At 35.5% G+C, this 13,040-nt stretch overlaps 1 protein-coding gene across 6 annotated transcripts in view; it reads left to right on the top strand.

Moving 5' to 3' along the window:
• NOL4 (nucleolar protein 4) overlaps positions 1-13,040 on the top strand; it is a 399,753-nt gene that overhangs the window by 91,957 nt on the left and 294,756 nt on the right. For 3 of the 6 annotated variants that reach the window (XM_059894059.1, XM_059894058.1, XM_059894055.1), the window contains exon 2: positions 2,436-2,585. In XM_059894059.1, coding sequence (XP_059750042.1) covers positions 2,436-2,585 — 150 coding nt within the window. Of the gene's footprint in view, positions 1-2,435; positions 2,586-3,567; positions 3,631-7,019; positions 7,025-13,040 lie in introns of all 6 variants that reach the window. The other 3 variants (XM_059894056.1, XM_059894054.1, XM_059894057.1) reach the window with 2 other exon arrangements.

Below are 13,040 nucleotides of genomic sequence, written 5' to 3'. Positions count from 1 at the left end.
CGGCAACCTCCAGAGCCTGGAAAAGACAAAGAATGGATTCTTCCCTAGAGCTTTTAAAGGGAGAGCAGCTCTGTCAACATCTTGATTTTGAACTTCTAGCTTCCAGGACTATGGGAGAATAAATTTGCTTTTTTGTAAGCCACCCATTTTGTGGTAATTTGTTACAGAAGCTACAGGAAATTAATATATAGCTGTAGCAATGATTTGTTTAATATTTTCTCTACTAGACTGAAAAGCACAAAAACCTGGGTTTTTTGTCTCATACACTTTGATAACTTCAGCACCTAGCAAAAGAGGGCTTGACAGTAGTTGGTACTTTTAGGATACATGTTGAAGGAATGAATTCATAGGCTATGATCCCTACATCACTCATAGTTTACTAACTGTACAAAATTACTGTATTTTTGGTTATCTGGCAAGGGAACTGAGAGGAAACTCTAAGTTTTATTTCTGAGAGAAAAGAAGACGAAGTTTTGAGGGTAGTTTTGATAGTCAGTGGACTTAGAATTTGGATTTCCAGCCTAGGAAGAGTGGATGTTCTCTGAGGAGGAGGGGGTAGGCCAGGAGAGCTGGTGGGTGGACATCTGAAATGGTGCTTCCCTGACAGTATCCTCTTAGTTTCAACTAATTTCCAGGCTGGTCACTGCTGTGATTCATGCAGCTTCCCTGTCCTCTCACTACAGATTGGTCTTGCATCATAAGGCAATGAAGGATTATCCATGGAGCCCAGTGTAGAAGAAGAGATGGCTCAAGATGTTAAAGGAGAGAAGTCAGAAAGGTCTGAAACCTAGTGAGGAACCACATGCATCACAGATAATTTGTGAGGGAGCACTTCAAATTTAACAAAGGTGGAACGCCTGGCTGTTTGGCCTTATGTAAAACTTCATGTATATAGTTATTTGCATATCCTGCTTTAGGCACTGCTGCTACTGAGACCTATCGTAAACCAGAAGAAAGAAATAAATAAAATAAAAACCAAACTAACAAAAAGCATCAGGTGATTTGCTTTCAGTTTTGCAGTGAGCTCAGTCTGCTAGCACTACTGTTCAAAGAGGCTTTTGCCATTTGACTCATTGACTGCGTAATGATTTTGCTCAGGTTAATCATCTTCTGGTGTTGTATGCCAGCATTTATGAAGCTGTCATGTTACTGCAGGTTATGCCTCAAGGTCTGACTAAGAACATTGTGTGAGAGAGAGAGAGAGTGTGTGTGTGTGTGTGTGTGTGTGTGTGTGTGTGTGTGTGTTTGCAAGTAGGAAACCCTTTCATTTCAGAAATGAAAATGCATCTACTGTGTTGTCAGCATTAGACTAAGGGACAGATGGGTTAAAGGTTAAAAATGGGAGCTCTAGAGAATATCTAGGTGTTAACTTTGGATCCCCCACTCGAAGTAGTGAATTCATTCATGTGGCAGCCATGTAAGATTAAATTTATTTCTTATCTCATTCCAAACTTATTATTTATTCTTCTCAGTCATATACGGAAACTTTTGGCTCTTTGCTGTCTTTCCCACTGCCATGACTTATCCCCTGCTTCAGCTCCCACCCATGTCAAATTCTGTTTCTTGCATGAAGTTGCTTCAGTAAGAGGTGACATCTTTATTCTCTGAACTCCCCTATTACTTGACTTATATTTTTATCATGATCATCAAAATGGCAAAAGCCACCATTTATTGACTGTTCACTATATGCCAAACATTGGGTTATATCCTTTAGATACATTATTTCATTTAATGATTACAGGTCTGTGAAGTAGGCTCTGTTATCCCTATTTTACAGGTGAGAAAACAAATTTCGAGAGGTTTAAAAGATTTGCACAAAATATACAACTTCTGAGTGGATGATCCAAAGTTCACACCTAGATCATCTCCAGAGCTCACATTTTTAACCTTTAACCCATACTCTCCCTTAGTCTAATACGGATAGCAGAGTAGATGAATTTTCTTTCCTAGATTGTATGATATTAAGGGTAGAGGTTTCATATTATTTCTTTCATTTCTCTAATCACAATGTCCAGTACCCAGGGACACAATAGATATTGATTAGATAAGAAATCAATATCTAGAAGAAATTATTGCAATAAAAAAATTACTGGACCTTAATAATGTATTTCAGAGTAATTTAAGAAAGTTACACTGATGGTTACAAGTAAGTCATTTTAAAATATAAAAGGTGGCATTAATGGGTAAGCGTGATTAACTATGCCAAATATCTTTTTTCATGTTTCTTATAGTTTTGTATGTAAATAATATATAAAATGATGAGATATTCAATCATAATTTTTTGAACTTTACTATCTAGATGATTTGGATCAGTTTATTAAAATGTTTTTGTCTAATGAACTTTCTGTGTCAACCTTATATATTAAATACATATTTCCATATTTCTTTATTAATCTTGTGCCTTTTTGTGTTTTTTGTTTTGGTTTTGTTTCCAGGATGGCGTAGGGGTAGATGAGAAGCTATCTTTGCGGCGGGTAGCCGTGGTTGAAGATTTCTTTGACATTATCTATTCAATGCATGTGGAAACAGGGCCAAATGGAGAACAAATTCGGAAACATGCTGGACAAAAGAGAACTTACAAAGCAGTAAGTTAAAAAAACAAAAAAAGAAAAGAAAAAGGCATGCATTTTGAAATTTGATATTATATGCTTATTAAAGATGGGTTAAATAGTTATGAGTATTCTATCTTCAACATAAATTAGACTATATCATGGTCACACCCAACATTTAAACTATTATTATTGAATTCTATTTTGGTTGTATGTTCACTAAGTCTATTGCATATATTGCTAGAAACCTGTTTCTAGCATTATCATTTTCTTTTCTTTAAATATGCATAAAATGTGGTAGTCCCAGTGAAATGCCCACAAATGGGAAGATTATTTGTGTTATATATTCAATATATAATATGTGTTCAAATCATAATATATAAATTATCTACTGGAACATATGAACTTTTGTACTACCACTATTGTCTTAACAGTCCTTCCCCTTCAAAACATATTAATATGTTCAGGTATTTCTTATTTAATACTTATAGTCACATGAATAAGAAAATTTTATGTGCTTTTCTTATGTTACCTTATATTAAATACATTTGCCCTGAAGGGTATGCCTTTCTTAATTTTCCAGTATAAGTTATTTAAAAATATGTGTTATTTTCATAGGCCTAGTGCCCTTGAACATTTAAAAATGAAAATATACAATGCTTTTATTGTAAATTATCTAGAAAACAGATTAACTAACTGTTAGATATTGAAATATATATTGTCAAAATGGAGTTATATATTATTTCTAAAGTTTTTAATTATACTTACTGTTCGATCTAGACACTTTAATCTAGTTTTCTATTTAATTAAACATTTTATGAAATCATCTTACTATAGATAATTCATCCTTTCTAGGAAAATTGAACAGTAAATTATTCTTTTCCAATATGAGCAAAGTGTACATCAGAAATACTTTATCAGCAATCAGAATAATATCCTTTTTTAGAATTCTTATTGAACTTTGCTTTTGGCTACCTTTATATTAACTGTTTTCAGCTATATTTATACACAATATCAGTCTGGATCCATTTTTTTTTCAGATACAGAAAAATGTGTGAAATGCTCAAAGTTTCAAATACAGGTACATATGTTTGAAAATTAGCTACTGAGCATAAGAAATAGCTTCTTTTCCATAACTATTTTTTGCTATATCTCCAGGGTCATATTGAATCTTTATAGTTGCATAATAACCCCTAATACATGTTGTATTTATCTCTCCTTCTCTATGGTTTTGTTTCTTGGCTGTTTCCAAATTGCATGGTTTGTGGGCAGGCACTATTGTAAGTTTCCTTACATAACTCTGCCACATAAACTTTCTTTTGACTTACATATCTGAGGAGACATCTTTATCATGACTAATGATAATGACCTAGCTTCTTAAGATACTTTTGTGTAGACTAATGTTACTGAACATACTCATTTTGCTTGCCTCCTAAGCCAGGGTTGTATCTCTGGATACTAATAGGGAAAAAAACTGTATATTGATCTACTAATATCACTAACTGTGTACTCTTATGATAATTCGTTTTCACAAAATAGCTACCTAAACTTGATAGGACTTTGTAAGGTAGGAATACATAAGTTCAGTTGTATTCAATGAAAACAAACCAACAAAAAACAAGTGGCTTCACTGTCAGGAATAGTGTGGCAGCCAAATCTGTTTAGGTGCCAAAAGCAATTTAAAGTGATTTAATCTTTGAAATCCACTTATTAGAGACCTTTAATTAAAAGAGAAATATGACATAAACCCAAGTCTCTCACCCGGTGTTTTCCTAAATGAAATGTAGAGAATCTGATCCACTGCCATAATGCATGCTAAACACTTCCAATAAATTGGTAAACACATTTCCAACATATATCATTTTGCATTAACATTTTGAAGATGTTTTCTGCATTCTGGGGTAGGGCTGGATACCAACTTTGAATGTATAAATAGTATCTGAAATATCATCCATTCCCTCTTGAGAATGTCCTATTTGAAGATTCTTTTCTTTCCCAAGTTTATTTTTTGTTTCCGCATATAAGTACTCTCACCTTTTCCTAATATCATGAAGGTTTCTTCTGGCCTCACCTTCTGCCTTCTGGTATTTCTCAACTGAATCCTAACTAGAGAACATTTCCATTTCATGGAGTAATAATAGATCGTAGAAAAAAAAAGGAAGAAAACACTGCTTCATTGCCAGCAAAACTGTGCACATGACGCCACAATGAATTTAAGTCTAATGTTAAAATTAATATAAATGTTCAACTAATGGGGCATGAAACTAAATGCAATTTGAAATGAAATGGTGTAGTGCTATTAGGGCCCTAGACTGTTGGATCAGAATTTAGTTCTCAATACTAATGCTGGAATTGGCTAGTCACTGGTAGAATTAGCTAGATACCTATTGCAGTTATAATGGTTCCCATTAAGATTAATATTTTTTTCCTACTTCTAACACATTAGCTCATAGAGCATGCATGATTATTGACTTTCTTTTTCTCCCTTATCCTACATGGCCAAGAAATCATACTTATACAACTAATCATTAAAACGTGTCATTTTGTCTTGATAATATTACCAATAGATTTAGCGGTCATTTTATTTACTTTGCCTTTTTTGCAAATCTTTCTATGTTTTCACTCTGCAGGAAATGGTGGTCCTTTAATATTGGATTAACTTTTGAATGCTATTTGTTTTTACCTATCTGCAGTATATCATTCCTTGAAATATCTAGTCGTTATACAACTTAAATTTTATTGCAATCTGATCTGACTAGAGAAAAAAATTGGAGGGTGTATATTCTGTTACTCATGAGCTCTTTTTAAAAATCCACATAAAATGACACATTTTAGGAATATGTAAAGGCTATCATAAGTAATTTTTTTAGTCATTGTTGAATTCTAGTGTCTTTTAGGTCTTTTCTTCCCCCCTTCATTTGTCCCTGTGTATATATTAACCTTTACTGGTGCACTGAATGTATTTCCTTCAATATTTTTGGGTTGATTATCTACATTAACAGAGTGGAGAGGAAGTGTGAATCATTCAGATATCACTTATATTTGAACTTAAGTATATCTTTCTACTGAAAATTGAATGCAAGTATGCTTAGCAATTTGGAAAGTGACTTCAAAATTAATGTGGTAACATAGTTTAAAAAAAAATCATGAATGCAGGAAGTTGTCTTCCAGTCCTTAACTTTTCTCAGCTATTGTCTGAATTCTACCTTCAGGGAATATATGACTCTTCTCTAGTTGTCTTTTATGTCTTGCATTTCATCACAGGCTAAAGCACAGCTGCCTTTCCAGAAAGGTTTCTTCAGTTATGGTCCGATTAAAGATAAAGTTTCAAAACTCTTGCTACATGTAAAATAAAAGTAACTGGTGGAAATCCAGGAACTAGCAGGGAAAGTCAGTGTTTTCAGTGGAGAGAACAGTCTGCATATATATGTGTATATGTACACACACACACAACTTGTGGTGTGATACAGTAAGTTTACATGTATTACTCACATACATAGCTGCCAATAATTACGTTCATTTAATTCTGAGTGGAGAGCATATGCTACAGCTAAAAGAAAATAGGCTAGAAGCCAGACAAACTCAGTTTCAAATTTCAAATCTAGTACTTCCTATCTGTGTCACTTTTGGCCAATTATTTACTTTTTTTCTCCTCCTGTTTAGAGGGAGATAACGATATGCATGGTGTGGCAAAATAAATGAGTTAATATGCATGAAGTGCTTTCCTTATGGTCAACTTTTGAATAATATTTTTTCTCCTTTATCCAATCACTAGTCATGTTCCAGGTAGAAGGACAAACGGGACAATCAACATAGTTCCATCGTTGCCCTAATTATAATTATGGATGTAATTTCTTCTGCTTGCCCCAATGCCTCCGTGTTGGGAGAGAGAGGAATAGTAATAACTTAGGCATTCTCTTATGTACATCTTATAAATGTCACTATCTCTGGCAGTCCACAGTGTAACTGTTCTCCAAGCTTTGACCGGGCTGAAGGGAAGCATGGAAGAAGCCAGGGTACCTGTGTTTAGGAGCTCTCCTGCTAGATGAAGTTTATGAGAATTTCAGTTATTTCATTTGCTTTTACCCAAGTTTCAGTCTTACGTTAATTTTAAATTGCTTTTCTGAAAAATTTTAAAACTGGATCTCTTTCAAGAATTTGCTTTCAATATGAATAGAATATTCCTTTCCAGGGACATGCTGTAGAAAAATAATATATTAGGGAGAATGTCTGTATCCCTACTCTGAATGTTAAAAAGGAAAAGTCTTTATGCTAGCAGGTCTACAACTCTTAACCTTAAAACTTCAGTTAGTGTCATTTTATCCTGTTCTGTTTTATTAATATCTATTGGTTCAGTGTCTCTACTGCTAAATGGGGTATTTTAACTTGCACCATTTGGGCTAGTTTGCTATGTCAAAATTCCCAGAATTCTTGTCAACTTAGAATGAGGCCAATGACCAAAATTTGCAGCCATTGTGGTGTGAAAAAAATAACACTAAATTAAAATTCGAGAGTTCCTAGCAATTAATTTACCCTCTTTTTGACTTAGGCCACAGTTTTCGCACATATAAAATGAGGGGACTATATTTCTGTTTTTTTCCCAGCTCTGAAGGAATTACAGCAGTTTTCATGGTGTGTGTGGAGCCATTACTGTGGAAGGGGCACAAGGAAAATAGTAACCAAAGTGAGCAAATAGGTTGGCACAAGAAATGTTCAAACATAGGGAAATGCCTCCCGCTCTTGAAAAAGCAGATTGGCTGATGAGCATAGCAGAGAGAGAGAAGATTTTGGCTTCATTATCATCTAGAGAGCTCTCCTATAAATAATAATAATGATGATGGTAATAATCACGAAAAGGATCTGTAGTCCTTAGACCTCCTATATCTAGGATTTTAAAATAGTGATATAAGAAGAAAGGCCATAAAAATGACTCTCAAGTGTCAGCAGATTTTCACTGCTCTCCATTTTTGTTAAAAATTTTGCAGTAATCTGAACCATGTTGTCAACGGATGGCTACTTAAGTTATAATGTGATTTTAAGCTGCAGTGCAACAGATGTGACCACACCTCAAATTTCATTGTAAACATAAATGATCCTGTGAACATCAGTGTTGCTTGTCTTATAGTCCTATAATCTGAGACACTGTTGAAATATAGGGGGTTATATTTATTTCTGTGATTAGTACCAGGAACGCCTTGCTCTCTGAATATATTTCCCTTCCCTATCACAATGACTCAAGTTTTACAATTAGAATTTAATTTCTTTGGATTAAAGCATTGACCTATATATCTTTATATGGACTTTAAATATCCTTGGGCAAGAGAAGCTAGAGAATAAATTAGGCTGATAGCAGTCATTGACATTTTGTATGATCATTTTGTACATGTGTTTGTCTCTCATATTTAGCTGAGTTTAACTCAAGAATAGATAGGAAAGAATTGTGTGACATGCCATACATAGACCTACTGATATTCCAAGTAGCATAGCATCGTCCTGATTTTTGTGTGAATCCCAGTGTGGCATCATGAGTAATAGCCTTTGGCATGTATCTTATAGAAGTTGAGAACTCATGTTATCAAGATGAGTTGATATTGGCTCATCAATATCTTGAACTTTGGCTCAAGATGAGCCAAAATATTGGCTATATTCCCCATGTTGTACATCCTTGAGCCTGTCTTACACCCAGTAGTATGTACCTCCCACTCCTCCACTCCTATATTGCTCCTCCCCCGGCAACTGGTAACCACTAGTTTGTTCTCTATACCTGTGAGTCTGCTTCTTTTTTGTTATATTCACTAGTTAGTTGTATTTTTTAGATTCCACGCATAAGTGATATCATACAATATTTGTCTTTCTCTGTCTGACTTACTTCCCTTAGCATAATGCCCTCCAAGTCCATCCATGTTGCTGCAAATGGCAAAATTTTGTTCTTTTTTTTCTTTATTTATAGCTAGGGTCAAAGTTAAAAAAAATCTTGTAGTCCCTAATGGTGGGGGACCATGTCTGTTTCTCATATTACTGTATAATCACAGCTTAGTAAAAGAACCGTCTTATGGTAGAGTATTCCACAGATACTCGTTGAAGGAAAAAATTTACTTCACCTCTGTGAAGTCCTTGCCTTTTTGATACCAACTAAGTAGTATAAAGATGTTACTATAAATAGAGATAATGAAATAAGATCAGAGCTGTAGCCCGTGGCTGTAAAGACCCTGCACTACACAACTCATGTTTACCTTGAACAGCACCCTGGATTTCTGCAATTTTGCAGGCTATGAATAAGGTAACAAAATTATTTAACACAAGTGCTTCCCCCTTGCTTTTTAGGCAAAACTTTGATGCTGCATTAAATTATGCTATCATCTTAGAGGCAGGATGTAAACACATCAATTACATTTCCACACATTGCTTTATTTCTTATCAGATTGCACACCCATATCCACATATCCCCCCACACACATAATAGGTTTTATAAAGGTGATTCTGGCTAAATATTGAACAGCTATTAAACATGGTACACATAATATTAAACCTACATTTATATAGGAACAGCCTCATTGTTTTAGATAACTAAAAATATTATTCAGACTAAGAAGTCAGATGTGTAAAATCACCTCAGAAGGAAAAAATAAATCAGTGGCATGAGAATTAGAGTTATTAAATAACAATCTTAAAAGAGAAGAATAGTGTTCTGCCATTCACCAAAATTGATTTATTTCTTATATAGGTGTAGTGAGAATTATCACAGGTGAGCAGAGTAACAGTACAAATCCTGTATACTCAGAACCTTTCTTTTAGGTAGTAGAGACCGTCAAAAGACATAACTCACCCAAACCAGTTTATCATCAACTAATGTCACAAACCCTGTCATTAATAATTTTCGTATTATTGTGACTAGGTATATTCCTTGAAAGGGAATTAACCTTTTGGAGAAACAGCATTAACTCTTCATGTCCAGCCTGATAAATTGCTACTTCAGTGCACCCTTGTGGTGAAAATGTGGCAATGCAGCTTTTAAAACTACTTGGAAGATTAGTACCTACTAGTGGGTGATTCTTCTTCAGATCCAGAGGTTCCTGGGTACTGTGATGATGTAATAAATAAAATCTCCTGAATTTCTTACAGTATATGCACCTGTATAAATACCTATATATGTATTTAATTGGGATAAAATATAATAGGAAAGAGGACTAGGACACGGGCTATTGGTGTGAAGTAATAGAAAGAAAATGGTGCCAGCTTTGATGTCAGCTAGACTTGGGTTCAAATCCTGATTAGGTAAGTTCTATATGTGTGATTTGGGCATGTGTTATTTTTAGGGTTGCTTTGAGGCTCATAAATAATGTATGTAAAGGTTTTAACTTAATAATTGCTTCAAACATGATATTATGATAGTGAGGCAATGTGATATTTTAAAAAATATGGCATTGTTTGTGGGGTAACAGATGCTGTAAACAGATTTTTTTCTATTAACTAGATATTGAGAGGTCTTTTTCTTTCTTTGTATCATCTGTGATCCCCAGTGGCCCAAGGATAACACGCACCCATGTCTTCATTGATGACTTTTCCAGAATTGAAAGTGTTATTCACTAACTTCATCTGCTGCAATTTTAGTCAGTTCATCATAAGTAACAAGCGACAAGCCTTTACCTGTTTTTTATGTTTATCTGCTCTACTCCTCGTCCTCTCCTCTACCTTCATTTTTCTGGGAATGTCCTCTCCCACATCACAGCCGTATTTGAGCATTGCTCTGCTCCTTAACCCGAGCAATCGGAAAGGAGGTGAATCATGAAAGAGACAGATTTTGAGAATTTGGAATTTGGACCAAGAAATTTCTGTCTTGGTGTGTTTTACCTCTTCAGTGGAGAACATATGAACGTGATATATGTATCCATTAGTTTGCATAGTTATTTGTGTAGTCTAAAGCAATATTTCTCAATAGGGCACTATAGACTTTGGGGTCAGACAGTTGGCATTGCCCCAAGTACTCAGAGCTTTATTCTTAACCCCTGGGGTCTAAGTTGCAGCAACACAAGTCCCAGTTATTCCGTTTTCAAAAGTCACCTTGTTACTGAACACAGGTTCATGTGCCCGACACATGGTGAGGCCAAAAAACCCAAAACGTTGGAGTTCGGAGCAGAGAAAGGTTTATTGGAAGCCCATGCAAGGAGACGGGTAGCTTGTGCCCCAAAACTCCCAAACCCCTGGAAGGGTTTCAGTAAAGCACTTTTAAAGGCAAGGTGAGGGAGGGGTGTGGTTAGTTGTTGCAAACTTCTTGGTGTCGGATTCCTTTGTTCTTGTAGCAGTCCACTTAGGTCAGGTTATGATGTTTCTGCAAACCTCCGACAAGACAAATGCTGTGCTCTGTTCTGCAACTTTTTATCTCTATATGAATGGACTCTTAAAGGTCAGAGCCTTGAGAATAGGCTATCCTGTATATTTCAGGCTATAGGCAACATTCTTTTACTAAAGGCGCAAGGCCAGCATGACCAAGCACCGGCAACAGAGCACAAAGGTTAACGTAAAAGGAGCAGATCTAATATGGAGCCGGATTTGTTCTTCCCTATTGCAACCTCTAGAGCACAGTAAACACCCAAGTTGAGAGACGTTTTCCAAAGGAAACCATGTGGCTAGTTCTTTACTTGGCATCTCAGAAAAATGTGTTCATTATTTGCCAGTTGTGGAGCAGTTGAAGAATCCAGACAACGAATTCTGCATCCATTATCTCATTATTACCATCTCACAGACTCTGTAGTTTTCACAAACATATGAGGGTTGTGCGACTCAATGCACTCCCTAGAAAAGTGAAGCCTAACCTCCATTTTTCTTCCGTTTCCCCTAAGATGGCTAAATCTTGCCTGCTTTAAGTGACTGTGGCAGCAGTATTCTTGGCTACCTGTTTTAAAAGAAGTGCTGTCTTCCCACTGCCTAGCAGGGCTTAGTGAGGGTAATGTTTAACCAAGGAAGCTGCAACAGGAGCCCAGGAGAGCTTGAACATGCCACTGAATTCTAGACCAGAAAGGTTGGATTCAACTTGTTCTCCCCTAAGCCCCAGCAAAAACACTAATATATCACAGAATATACCTTCTTCAGGAAACATCAAGAGAAGGAGTCATTTCCCCACTCTTCCATGTGTGTAATTGTATATTTTAATGTAGCTATTCATGCTGCAAGTAATTGTATAAATATTTGCTTTGCAGAGTCATTTTATTTACATGCAACATTTAAAAATTCTCTTTATTTTACTATTAGGAGTCACGTATGAAGAAAAACTTTTTCAGTGCCCATCTGCTCATTTTTTCATCTAATGTAAGAATTCTCTGTTATGACAATCTGTTCCTTAACAGCCAGTTATTCTAACATAAAAAGAGACACAAAAACATTACCCACAACTTTGGAGACGTACCTCCAGATTATTGGACTCTCTCTCTTTTTGATATTGTCACATTTGCTCAGTTGATGACTGTTTTAATAATTGTAAAATACAACTCCAAGTTAAAGATGTTCATCATTATAAGTAAGATAAAACAATAGAAAATAAAGTTATTTTCTGCAAAGCAATATAGCTAAATTTGAAGTGTTATCAGCAGAGCAAAAACTATTTCTAATAAAAGGAACTAGCTATAATTGACTTAAATCACGTTCTATTTCTTGTTTGCCTACACCTCGATGTACTAATGCATGGTGATGTGGTGCCCAGTTCATACGATGTTGCCCTGGAATGCTGTTACCTCTCTCTGTTTTCCTCCTCTAGTTTCTTTTCATCATATAGCAGATTTCTGTGTCTTGGCCCAGGTTCACTGGCTTTGCCTCTTGCCTCGCACTTGTACCATTACCCTATCCCTGGAGGATTCAGACTGCACCTCGTTCACTTTTTATTCCTTTTTCTCTTCATTTGATGCATTTGCCTCAGATTTCCAGCTTGCTTTTAGCTGTCTAAAATTTGACCCGAACTGTTTAATAATAGTCCTGCCTGCTTTAGACCTCCTTTGAATTTGCAGCCTTCATTTCAAACTTGACCGCATAACTACCATCTTCTCTCAACACCACAGCAAATACCTTTGGACTGACAGGCTGCATCCCTCTGCTTTAGACCAGTGTTTTTCACAGTATGTATCACAACCCATTAGCGAGTTTTCAAGCCAATTTAATGGGTTGTGATAACTTTAAAAAATGAAATAGAAGAAAATAGAAATGGTCTGTTTTATTGCTGAAATGTGTATATGTGCTGGCTTATGATATAAAATATATTTCTACCTGTGCTGTTGGTCTAAAAAGTTGGATAATATTGCTTTCAATGGGCACTTTGATTTCAGATTGCCTGCAGATGCCCAATAATCACTTCTACCTACCCTGCTTCTCACTTCTGCTCTTGGTATATTCTTAGATCTTCCTGACATAACAATTTGTTCCAAATTTAAGATTATCTTTGGGCTCTAACCCATATTTTCATTCATCTTAGATAAATGTACCATATAAGGTTGTCAGATTTAA

Source organism: Balaenoptera ricei, chromosome 14 (assembly GCF_028023285.1).
Source record: "Balaenoptera ricei isolate mBalRic1 chromosome 14, mBalRic1.hap2, whole genome shotgun sequence".
Taxonomy (NCBI): Eukaryota; Metazoa; Chordata; class Mammalia; order Artiodactyla; family Balaenopteridae; genus Balaenoptera; species Balaenoptera ricei.
This window is presented reverse-complemented; position numbering and strand designations above follow the sequence as displayed.